Raw genomic sequence first — 12811 nt, forward strand, 5'->3', positions numbered from 1 at the left:
GACTTGTTTCACGGGGAGGTTTGGTTTGTTTCCCCTCAGGAGAGGGCTGAGCCCTTCAGTGGGTCTATCACTAGCTCGGACGCGCATGAACACAGAGAGGACTCACCTGGAGGTTAGTAAAATCACTTTATTGTGCAAGGCAACACCGCTGCTTAATTTCATGATGTAAAGTGAGGCTTTATTGGTGAGGCAGCCCAAGCCTTGTCCTTTCAATGTTCGCCCATTTTCTGGTTTATGCATAGGGGCGTCATGGGTCACACAATCATTTTTTTTCTTTATGCAGACTTCTGTTTAATGTGTAACTCGTTGTCTGAGTTCGAAATATCTTCCTCTTGGTTACGCTCGTGTCGGGCAGGTAGGAGGTTGGGTGGTCGTCGCTGCCTGATTCTGGGCAGGACATCAGGTGCAGGGTGGGTGGGGCACGGTCATAGCGGCTTTAAGTTAGAGAGTCACGGACCAAACTGAGATTAGTGTTTGCGTCTGGCCTTAGAGATGCATTTTTGTTGCTTTTGTTATCTGTATGTTTAATGTAAAATTTAATGTGTTTTTTGTCTCTTATTGTTTAGTGATGTTACTCATAAATAAGTCATTTTGGAAAGTACAGCAAAGCTTGTTTAACACTCATTATACATTATTTCAGCTAGTAGTACAAAAGGGTTGAAACTTATGAGCTGGAATGTCAGAGGCCTCCACAACATAGTGAAGAAGAGGAAGGTATTAACTTTCATTAGATCTAAAAAATGTGATGTGGTATTTATGCAGGAGACCCACTTATTACCACGAGAATCTCAAAAGCTCTGGGGTGATTGGGTGGGCTTTGTGGCGGCTGCCTGTGGCAGTAGCAAGAGCAGAGGAGTGGCTACTCTAGTTAACAAGCGGCTACAATTTAAATGCTTAAAAGAGAGTGCAGATGAGGAAGGGAGAATACTGTTGATGCTTTGTGAGATCCAGGGAAATAGTATTATACTTGCGAATGTGTACGCTCCAAATAGAGACGATCCGGCATTTTTTGGGCTACTTGAGAAGAAACTAAATGATATGGGAGACTATCCAATTATCATGGGGGGTGATTTTAATGAGGTAATGGACCCTATATTAGATCGTAGCTCTCCATCTGTCCGCACCAATAGGGCACACGCAGTGCTCAAAGATATGTCCAAAGCATCCGGTCTAGTAGACATTTGGCAGTTACAAAACGCATCTTCGAGGGATTACACATTCTTCTCTTCACCACATAGCTCGTTTTCCAGAATAGATTTTTTCTTGGTGTCTCATCCACTGGTATCAGCTATGGGGGTGAGTGACATTGGTAATATAATTATTTCAGACCATAGTCCAATATTTCTCCATATTCTGTCCTTTAATAAGCCGGCTAGGTCAACTAGATGGAGACTAAACTCTAGCCTTCTATTAGATGAGACCTTTAAGGAATCACTTAGATCACAAATCTCCCAACGGCTCCATCGGTAGGGGTAGCATGGGAGGCTTTGAAAGCCTTTTTGAGAGGCCACATAATTCAATACTCGTCATTCAGGAAGAAGGAAAACAATACTAAGCTCCAGGAGCTTGAAAAACAGATCATAACGGCAGAATCTAACTTTAAAAAAAATATGTCCTCTGAAATCTTACCAGGTTGACTAGACTAAAATATGATTTTAATTCAATTATGACCCAGAGGGCAGAATTCTCTCTCTTTCGGGCAAGGCAGAAATATTTTGAGGAGGGTGACAAGGCTGGTAGACTACTTGCCAGGTACATTAAACAAAAAGAAGCAATGAGTACTATTCCTGCTATTAGGAGGGACAATGGGTCTGTCCTGACTGATCCCAAGGAGATTAATACAGTTTTTAGAGACTTTTATGTAAAACTCTATACTTCAGAGGCAGGGGGGGACAGGGATGACATCTTTTCTGTCAACTCTTGATCTGCCGGTGTTGTCGGGGGACCAGCTCGAACGCCTTGAATCACCTGTTACTATCGAGGAGATAAGGGATGTTATTAAACACCTCCCTTCAAGTAAAGCACCGGGTTTAGATGGCTTTACGGCCGAGTTTTATAAAGCTTATGCTGAGGAACTTGCACCATTACTCTTAGACACCTATAATGAAGCTTTCGAGAAGGGTAAACTCCCTCCCTCTTTATCCGAGGCCATTATCACCCTTATCTTGAAGGAAGGAAAAGACCCTCTAGACTGTAAGAATTTTAGACCTATTAGTTTGACCTCCTGCGACAGTAAAATACTATCTAAAATTGTAGCTAACCGTCTGGACAAGGTAATAACCTCCTTGATCCATCCTGACCAGATCGGCTTTATACGTTCGCGCTCCTCGGCTGACAACATCAGAAGACTTCTTGATATTATGTGGGCCACTCAGGATAATGCCTCTCCCATGGCTGCTATCTCGCTGGACGCCGAAAAGGCGTTTGACAGGGTGGAGTGGCATTATCTGTTCTCCACCCTTGAATGTTTTGGCTTCGGCAAAAAGTTCATAGCTTGGATTAGGCTCATATATACTCATCCCTCAGCGTCAGTGCTTACTAACGGTATCATCTCCCTCCCATTTGAACTGGAAAGAGGCATGAGGCAGGGAGATCCTCTCTCTCCTCTACTTTTTGCAGTTGCACTTGAACCGCTAGCGGTTGCTATACGTAAAGAATCTGCATTTCCAGGCATACAAATCGGTGAAAAATGTCATAAATTGATGATGTATGCAGACGATATCCTTTTGTTTGTCACAGATCCCGAGCAGTCTCTTGCATCACTATTCAAAATTATTGACAAGTTCTCATCCATTTCGTGCTATAAAGTCAACTGGACAAAATCTGAGGCTCTTCCTCTCACTCCATATTGTCCCAAATCCCTCTTCCAGTCAGGCACTTTTGCCTGGCCTAAGAAAGGCATTAAATATCTTGGTTTAACATTCCCCCCCATATTGACGGATCTGATTAAAACAAACTTTGACCCCCTACTGGACAAACTGCGGGCTGACTTTGAGCGGTGGTCTCCATTGTATCTCTCTATGTGGGGGAAGGCAAACATCATTAAAATGATTTGTGCTCCGAAATTTAACTATTTGCTACAGGCTATGCCAGTCCGAATTCCTTTGCGCTATTTCAAACAATTTGATCAACTTTGTAATACATTTTTATGGAATAATAAACGCCCCAGGATGAACCTGCGAAAGCTGCAGAGGCCAGTGGACAAAGGAGGATTAGGTGTGCCCAACTTGCTTTTTTACCATTATGCGTTTACCATTAGGCATATGGCACAGTGGTCTTTACCCCCGGAGAGAGCCCCTCCGTGGTTCCACCTCGAAAGCGCGGTGTCCTCCCCTCTCACACCCATTGCATACATCTCAGCTAAATTAGCCCAACAGTATCAGTCACATCCCATTTTGTCTCATATTCAGTGGGTCTGGAAGAGAGTAGCTAAGATTCTTAAATTTGATCCGTATCTGCACCAGGCTGCCGGGATCTGGCTAAATCCCAAGCTCTGTATAAATAAATCTCCCTTCCTTTGGAAGCTTTGGTTGCAAAAAGGGATTAGGGTGCTCGGTGACTTGTACCAGGATGGGACATTAAAGTCTTTTGAGGCACTTAGTCAGGAATTTGACTTACCACGTAATCAACAGTGGAAGTATTTTCAGTTAAGACACCTACTGGTGCAGGTCTTCGGCTCCCCTTCAGTAGTCCCACCGAGCGGTGACATGTTGGAGAAGGTTCTAACAATCTATGGGCGTGGCCATGAAGCCTCTGCCTACTACGCTATGATCCTTACGGCCTCAGACTCTAATATTTTGTCCCTTAAAATGACATGGGAAACTGATTTAAAGGTGTCATTTACAGATGCAGAATGGGGCAGAATTCTTAGCAATGGGAAAAAAATGTCAAGGGAATTGCGAACGCGACTTATCCAATTCAAAATACTGAATAGAATCTATTGGACACCATCCAGGCTGCATAAGGTTGGTTTGGTTGATAACTCAGAATGCTGGAGGTGTCAGGACAAAAATGGTACCTTTGTACACATGCTCTGGAGTTGCCCAAAAATTCAGGCATTTTGGTCTTCCCTGCATACAATTGTAGAGAAAATTGTCGAACAGAATATCCCACTCACCCCTAGTCTGTTTATTTGGGGGACCCCTCTGCATTAAGTGACCTGGCCCCTCCACTTTCTAACTGGATCCAGACTGTCCTCATGCTAGGCCGGAAACTTGTGGTCAAAGAATGGGAAGCCCCCTCTGCACCAGCACTGGATTAGTGGTACGCCGCTGTGGGTCAGCTGGCTGCCCTTGAACATCTGTCCTATAGGTTGCTTGATAAAGTGGAGGAGTACAACTTGAAATGGGGGAAGTTTCATTCATACACCTTGAAGGTTTAACAGCGTTCCAGCTCAAAAACATAGCATTTAACTAGGAAACATGATTGATGGATACTTTTGGATAGAATACGGTACCTACATTTAGGCAAGGCTGTAACTCAAGGGCTAGGTGCATCACTGCTTTATTTTATTTTATTATTATTATTTTTATTTATTTATTTATTTATTTATCTTACTTTATTATTTTCTAAATGTATTTAGTTTTTGTCTATGGGCGTGCCACGTCCTCCTTTCATTCTATTTTGTTGTATGAGTATTGCTTTATTTTTCGGAAGGAATGTGTGTGTGTTTAAATGTTCTGAAAAATCAATAAAATGTTAATCATAAAAAAAAAAAAAGAAAGTGTGCTGTCGAGGATGACACCAAGACTCTTGACGTGGGGGGAGGAGGGGACAGTGGAATTGTCAATGTGTAGATTAAAGTTTGGACATTTTGTTAGAGTGGATTTGGAGCCAACAAGGAGAATTTCAGTTTTATCACTGTTTAGTTTGAGGAAATTGAGTGAGTGAACCAGGTATTAAATTCATCTAAGCAGTCAGAGAAGACAGTGGGACCAGAGACGTAGGTTTGGTGGACAAGTAGAGCTGGGTGTCATCGGCGTAGCAGTGAAATTGGATATTGTATTTCCTGAGAATAGAACCAAGGGGAAGTAGGTAAATTATAAAAAGGAGGGGACCCAGGACTGATCCCTGGGGAACACCACTTTGACTGGGGAGGGTTGTGGTCGAACATTTTTAAGATGTACAAACTGAGTGCGGCCAGACAGGTATGATGTGAACCAGTTCGGTGATGTGTTGATGATACCAATGGAGGCTAGACGGTCCAGGAGGATATTGTGAGAGATTGTATCAAAGGCAGCAGTTATATCGAGAAGGATCAGTATGGTAAGAAGACCTGAGTCCGCAGCCATTAGTAGGTCACTGGTGACCTTGATTAGGGCTGTTCTGTGCTGTGGAGAGGCCGAAAACCAGATTGAAACTGTTCGTAGAGGTTACTGTTGATGAGATGATTATGGACCTGATTTGCAAGATTTTTGAGATAAATGGCAGGTTTGAGATTGGTCTGAAATTATTTAGGTCGTTGGGATTTGCACCAGGTTTCTTCAGGACAGGGGTAATAGCAGTTTTGAGAGAGTAGGGAACATGAGCAGAAATAAGAGAGGAGTGGATGATGTTATAAGAGAGGAGAGGGAGGGTAGGCAGATTTTAACTAGGTGGGTAGGGAGAGGGTCAAGCTGGCAGGTGGATGACTTAGATTTCCGGACAAGGTCAGATATTTCAGTGACAGTTGGGAGTAGGAAACTAGATAATAGAGAAGTAGAAAAGTAGAGGGGGGAGAGGTAGGTGTATAAAGTGCACTGTTATGTGAGGTGGGTAGCTGTCGATGGATATTGTCGATTTTGGTTTTGAAAAATGACATAGAATTATCACATTGAGAGATTGAATACAGATGGGGTGGAAGATTATTCGTGGGGCATGAAATTGTATTAATTGTGGAAAACAGGGCCCTAGCGTTCCCTTCATCAGATGAGTGTAGTATTTGATTTTTACTGCAGAGAGGGAATCTTTGTAGTGGAGCATGTGGTTGTCATAAATGTCCTTGTTTATAACTAGTTTGCTTTTTTTGTAGAGACGTTCCAGGCAGCGTCCTTTTACTTTTAGCTGACATAGAGCAGATGTGTAACATGGGGCGGAATAAGTAAAAGACACTGTCCGGGTCAACATACTGTTGTAGTCCAAAGCTTTCCAGTGCTGAGGAGAAATCCTTTGTGAGAGTGTTGCTACTATTGTCCATATGAATATTAAATCACCCAGAATAATGACATTGGGAGCCATGGGGCAGATGGATGTTAAAAGGAATTAAAATCAGTAAAACTGATACTCTTGGTCATTCCAGCCAAGCAATCTATCCACCATAACATCAAACTACAAATTGACTCCGGACCATCACTCCAACCAAGGTGGTGAGAAACTTGGGTGTCATGATTGATGACCAGCTGTCCTTTTCAGACCATGTTGCTGCTGTCTCTCGGTCATGCCGGTTTGCTCTATACAACGTAAGGAAAATCAGGCCCTACCTCACTCAGTACGCCACCCAGCTTCTGGTACAGGCCATGGTTATCTCTCGCATCGACTATTTCAATGCCTTCCTAGCAGCTCTTCCAGCTTGTGCGGTGAAACCCTTACAAATGGTTCAGAACGCAGCAGCGTGTCTGGTTTTTGATCAGCCCAAAAGGACTCATGTCACTCCATTACTCAGTGACCTCCACTGGCTCCCCGTGGCCTCCAGAATCAAATTCAAGTCACTAATGCTTGCATACAGAGTGACTACTGGGTCTGCACCCATCTACCTAAACTCCATAATACAAACTTACGTTCCTTCTCGGCCGCTACGCTCCTCCAACAAACGCCGCCTGGCTCTGCCATCCCTTCACACAAAGCAATCCCACTCCCGGCTATTCTCATCTGTGACACCACAATGGTGGAACGTCAGTGCTCCGGGCCTGTTGCATGCTGAGTTGCACAGGAAGAGGGGTCCCGCAAGTGCAATGCTTTCATTGCAAACCCATTTGGCTTTACAAAGAAGCTGCTGGGGCAGAAAAGCGTTGGTCCCCTGGTATTCTTTGTGGAGGTGATCAGTCATATTAGCAACACCTATTATGAAAGCACGAGTGAGCAGGACCATGACCACTGTGTGGCCCTAATATCCTCTCCTGAAACTAAAGTCCTGTTCAACAGTGGAGTACCTTACAACACCACAATGGTGGAACGAGCTACCACACACCATCAGAGCAGGGGCGTCCCTCTCTAACTTCAAGAAGCTCTTGAAAACTCATCTCTTCTGAGAACACTTCCTCTTATAACACCTCTAACTCCTAAACATGCACTTCCTGTGCTCTTCTTCTTCTATCCCCTACAATGATCTTGATTGCACTTTTTGTTAACTCTTGCTTCCTTCCCTAGGTATCTACCCCATTGATGTGATATGTCCTGTGAGCTCTTACTAGTATGTATTGTCAGTTGTAGATCTGTAGTTGATGCTCTGTTGATGCTTGTATGTTGTTCCTCAAATGTAAGTCGCTTTGGATAAAAGCGTCTGCAAAATGAGTAAATGTAAAACAAGTATTGCAAGACTTGGGAGGGCGATAGATAGTGGCTAATATGGTAGGGACTGGCCCATTGATTTGCAGGACTATGGATTCAAATTAATTGGAGGCAGGGATGCTGACAGGGGACACTTTCCATTTGTCATTGTAAAGCATTGCAACCCGCCTCCTCGACTTGACACACGTGATTGACAGGTGTAAACAAATGTGGGTGGTACAGCCTCGTTTAGTTGTATGTAATCATTCTGCCACTGCCAAGTTTCAGTCAGGCACAAGAAGTCAAATTTGTTTTCCTGCAAAAGATCGTAGATCAGGAGACCCTTGTTCACCCGACAGAGACAGGGCTGTAGCCCTAGCTGACCTGGCTAAGTCAGCTAGCACACCACGATCAACAGCAGGGTGGTGTTTTCTTGGCGGACGAGGTGATGATGACCAGAAAGATTTTATTGGTTTTGAGTCACCGATGTTGAATCGCCATCCGGATCCACGGTGTACATATTTATGCCGTTGATGACGAACCAGATCCGGATGCAGGTGTAAGACCAAGGGTGGGTCGGATGTGTGGAGTCGTAGCTGGAGAAGTTCATCCACTGAGTAACGGAGAATTGATGAAACAGGATCAAGTAAAAATGAGAGAATGATCCAGACAAAGACAGTCCATAGGAATGATCTGTTGATCACCATTGTGGATTTTCAAACGGCAGCAGCCGGGAACATCAGCAGTTAGGTTAATGACCGGTGAGGCCGCGAACCACAGCAGCCAAGAAAGTAGACTTTAACGAATCAACAGGCAGGTTAATCCTTCAAAGTTAGTTGTCGAGTTGCTGAGTACGTTACCATATGTATCTCCCTGCTGAGATTACGAATGTAAGCAGCAGGGGAGGCAGAAAGAAAGAGATAAAACACAAATTTTACGGAGAAAGCAGCAGCGACCAGATGTGCCAGCGTTCACTTCCTTGACTTCTTCACCTTATACTTATTTATTCCAGCATCCTTTGCACTATGCTTCATAGTACTGTGCACATATATGCATGTATATTTACCTATATATCACATCCACCTCCAACATGTACATACTCCTGCATCCTTTGCACTCTGGTCACTGTACTATTTGTCAATATGTCTATATTGTTTTTGTGCATATTTGTGTTGTCTACACTGAAGTCTGTGTCTGATTTTATTTTATTTTTATTATTGTAATTTTGTATTTTTGTATGAGTAAGCACATCGTGAGCAATGTACAATCCTGAGTCAAATTCCTCGTATGTGTACACATACCTGGCAATAAAGCTGATTCTGATGTTTTTGCAAACAAGAGAAGTTTCAAGCGATGCTAGCAACATGGTTCTATGGATAGCTCTGTCTCTCTGTGTGTTGTGATATTCTCGGAGCAGGTCATTGTCTCTTATTTAGAAGAAAGGTTCAGAACACTCAAGAGGACTTACACAGCGTTGTTCTTTGTAACCTGGCCAGGGAGAATGGTAACAGCATACAAAGTGCCGGCAATGAAGTAGCAAGTACATGTGTGAAGATTCTATTGGATATCGGTTCAAAGAAGACACTATGCTTACCTAAGTTAACCTAAGTCATGTTGTGGGTCATTCAAGCCACATGCAACACTTTCTAGTTGTCATGGAAATAGTATATTTCATACCTGAGGGATAGCAAATAATTGAGTTACAACAAACTGTTGTCTTTTAAGAATCTATAAGTACTACAACAGAAAATGAGCTGGTCCAGAAACCTGACACCTAGGTCAGCGTTGGGTGTCAGGCCCAGGGCAAAGGGATGCATAATCATTTAGACAGGCCAGGTTTCGATGTGGAACATAGATCCTGATCATGAATATTCAAGAAAAGGAGAGGAACAGCATCAAAGGAAAACAAAACAAAAAAATCTTACAGCTTTAACCTAAATCACAGAAAAAAACAGAGTAATATAATGTGTATAATAACATGAATGTTAAGGATAAAAATATATACGTAAGGTATAACAATAACAGTAAAAATAGAAGTAAATGCATAAAAGAACAGATTATGCAGAGAAACTATTTCTGCCATTACACTACATTGAGCCCGTCAGTCTGTCTGTAATGAAACCAAATAAAAATAATCCCAACCTTGGATTACCTAACAAATGGATCACAGTTCATGCTTCCAAGACAGCTCCATCAGTCAGTCGACCAAGACCGAGAGGAAAGACAAACTCTGATGTCTGTCTGCTTGTCCACCTCAGCTGTACTCTGTTTACTACTAATTAGCTAGTGTTAGCATAAGGGCTGACCCCGAATAGTTGAAGATTTGATGCTTCGATGGGTGGAGCCTGATTCGACCGTCAATTTCACAGTCGAAGCTTCGCAGCTGTGTTTTGAAACAAGAATCACACCATTTTGAAGATATGGGGGTGTTCAACGTCTGATAGAACTGACAGAACTACCAGTTTTCTCCCAATAAGTTAATATACAGCCTATTACAATAAATATTAACATATAATACTGTAAATAAAAATGTGAAACGAAGCTTTTAATAAAGCTTTTTAAAGTGCATATAAATCCACATAGTGACATAGTGAATTACATAGTGACGGATGTCCTTTATCCGTTGTGGTCGCTGATTTCTTTTTTTATTGTAGAAATTTCTAATGCAACACTTTATAGCATATTTCAACAATCACAAACAGAAAATGGTATTGAAACAGTATCAGATTACAGCAAAACCAAAAGAAAGAAGAAAATTGTGTCTTATTCATGTATCATAATGTGCGTCTGTTTGCAAGGATTTTGTTAAATGTGGTCAATGTATTTTATCGTTTGAGTTTGAGTACATGCTTCGCTTTAAATGTTGCCGCCGCAAAGCATTGTGGGACAGCATTCTCTACTTTCGTGAAGGATGATCCGGTGTACCCTATGCTAAAGGAGAAAAGAAAGGAAGCACTGAGGCACCTTTCCTCAGCTTTTAGAGAACTCAACCAGCCCTTATCACGGCTGCCATTGAAATACTTCCGGGTCACTTCACTTAGTTAGAACCTTCCTAAGCAAAAATACTTTTTGACCGCAGACTCTGTTTTCCGGTTTAGCCTGAGTCTTACTTTGTCCATTTTATCTCCTGTGACCGGTCATTAGCCAGGAGCAGGCTTGGTAGGGGTAACCTCATGTCCAAGCTGGGTTAGCTTAGCTCAGTTCTCGGTGCCTTTTCTGGTGTTAGTGAGTTTTTTTCTGACATAGGTAATCCGTGCTTCAGTAATAAAGGCAAACCCCAAACAAACAAAACAAAAATGTAGCAGAGTTTGAGGGAGCATGCTTTCTGCAAGATGTGATTGGCTGTAAGGTATTAAGCTGTATGTAAACAGAGAACTAACAATATATCAACAGATTACTACAAGGATTGGGGCACTATAATGAAACCATGATTTTTTGAGTTGAACTTGAAATGTAATTTCTAAGAGATCTGTGTTTAAACATGATGGTTATGAAACCAGTCTTTTCTATGGTTATCTTCTAGATTCAATACCGGAAACTCCATAGAGGAATGTCCCAGCAGAGGACAGGATCCCAGCAGAGCACAGGCTGCTCTAAGTTTGGACACAGCTTCTGAACAGAGTTTCTGAACCTGTTCTGAACCAGCTTCTGGATAAACTTCTCGAGCTTAACGTTATAAATGATAATGAATGTCATTAAATAATGAGTCAGTCAGAACAAAAGTCAAAGCAGAAAAAGCCTGAGACGTGATCGACACGGTGCGAAGAAAGGGAGCTGAAGCCAGTTCAGTCCTGATCCTCCTCCCTGATGTATTTCCAGAGTGCTGAACTTAAGATGAAGCAAAAGCAAGAATCTGTATGATGAATCTCTATGATGTTACTTATTGTAATCTTTGAACCAAAAGTTTTGTCGTGTTTCCAATGAGTGAAAATGACTGTGTTTCTACTTAGACTGTATGTTTTCTTATGTTTTGGTTATGTCAAGTTGGGGAAGCATGCTCTGACACAGAGTTAGTGTGTAGCAGGCGGTGGAAAGTCTCAAAATTATTTTTTAAACTACTTATTTTTTTCCTTGATATTATGGGAGATGATTATATTTTATTTACTAATAAAAATGATGGTTATGATCTAACTAAGAATGATTATTCCTTAAACCTCTATTGTACGGTGTTCACCAGCTGCTCTACTGCTGGCTGCTTAGCGCTCGTGTCCACTGTTGCTTTTCCAACCCGTTCTCATTCCTAGGGCGGTAACACTTTATTTTAAGGTGCTTGTAATAGGCAGTAATTAACATTTAATAAGACCCTATAGGATTCTTATAAACATAAATAAGTCAATATAAATGTTAAAGCATAATTAACACATTTATTATTGCTTATAAGACAATTAACTTGTTAACATGTTATATACCTCATGAACCTTAATAAGATGTTTATTAACATTAATGAGACTTAATGAGTGTTAGTAATGTCCTAAAACATATTTATTATTGCTTGTAAGATATTTATGAGCACTTATTAGAAACTTGTTAACAGTTTATAGACCACTTATAATTGTTAATAGGATGTTTACTGACAGTAATCACTGTAAGAAGTTTATATTACTGCCTTTATTTATGCACTTATTAACCATTAACAATGCACCTTTGCAGCTACCTAAACTAAAGTGGGAATAATGTCTTATGTCAATTAATAAATCTTTTATTATGCACTTATTAACCATTAACAATGCACCTCTGCAGCTACCTAAACTAAAGTGGGAACAGTGGCTTATTAAGATGAGTAAATGTTTATAAAAATAACTAATGCAAGAAAGATGTGGAAAAATATTTAAAAAGTTTCAATACAAGTGTTGTGTGTTTTGTATTTCACCTTCAACAATGTCTGAATTTAGGCCAGTAAGATGACCTTGAGATCGTAGACTCTGGGGAACATTTTTTGGTTCCCATCCTCCAGCTCCACGAACATCTTCTGAAAAACCTTAAAAGGCCCATTAGGTAGGTGAAAGCCAGTGCTACAGTGGGAATACCAAAAGGACCACAGGTCCTGCGATGACTATTCCAGCTTTTTAAATTAATGTCTCTGAAGCCAGAAGCAACCAGAGTCTCAATTAACCGAAATGAGCCCCTCATACCATGCTTACCACAGAACATCTTCCCAAAGAGTTAATCTCACGGTGCGGTTTGCGTCTGTGTTGGGTACAGCCCGAAGCTGTCCCAGAAACAACCACCCTTTCGGTGGGCTGCATTGGTTTAACACCACACAGTCTTGGAAGTCTCAAACCGACTGACCAACCACTTCCCTTCATACAGGGATTTTATAGATTAAATTCATAGAGTTTAGACCTGT

At 41.6% G+C, this 12811-nt stretch overlaps 1 protein-coding gene across 1 annotated transcript in view; it reads left to right on the forward strand.

The window, feature by feature from the left end:
• Nucleotides 1–11595, forward strand: part of LOC119897322 (NACHT, LRR and PYD domains-containing protein 12-like) — a 192647-nt gene extending 181052 nt beyond the window's left edge. Inside the window, exons 11-12 of the mRNA XM_038710943.1 lie at nt 40–112; nt 10988–11595. Coding sequence (XP_038566871.1) covers nt 40–112; nt 10988–11080 — 166 coding nt within the window. The 3' untranslated portion in view covers nt 11081–11595. The remainder of the gene's footprint in view (nt 1–39; nt 113–10987) is intronic.
• Nucleotides 11596–12811: the final 1216 nt, after the last annotated feature.

The sequence above is a fragment of the Micropterus salmoides genome, unplaced genomic scaffold (genome assembly GCF_014851395.1).
Source record: "Micropterus salmoides isolate LMB-PRFRI ecotype aquatic unplaced genomic scaffold, ASM1485139v1 Ms_hic_scaffold_1, whole genome shotgun sequence".
Taxonomy (NCBI): Eukaryota; Metazoa; Chordata; class Actinopteri; order Centrarchiformes; family Centrarchidae; genus Micropterus; species Micropterus salmoides.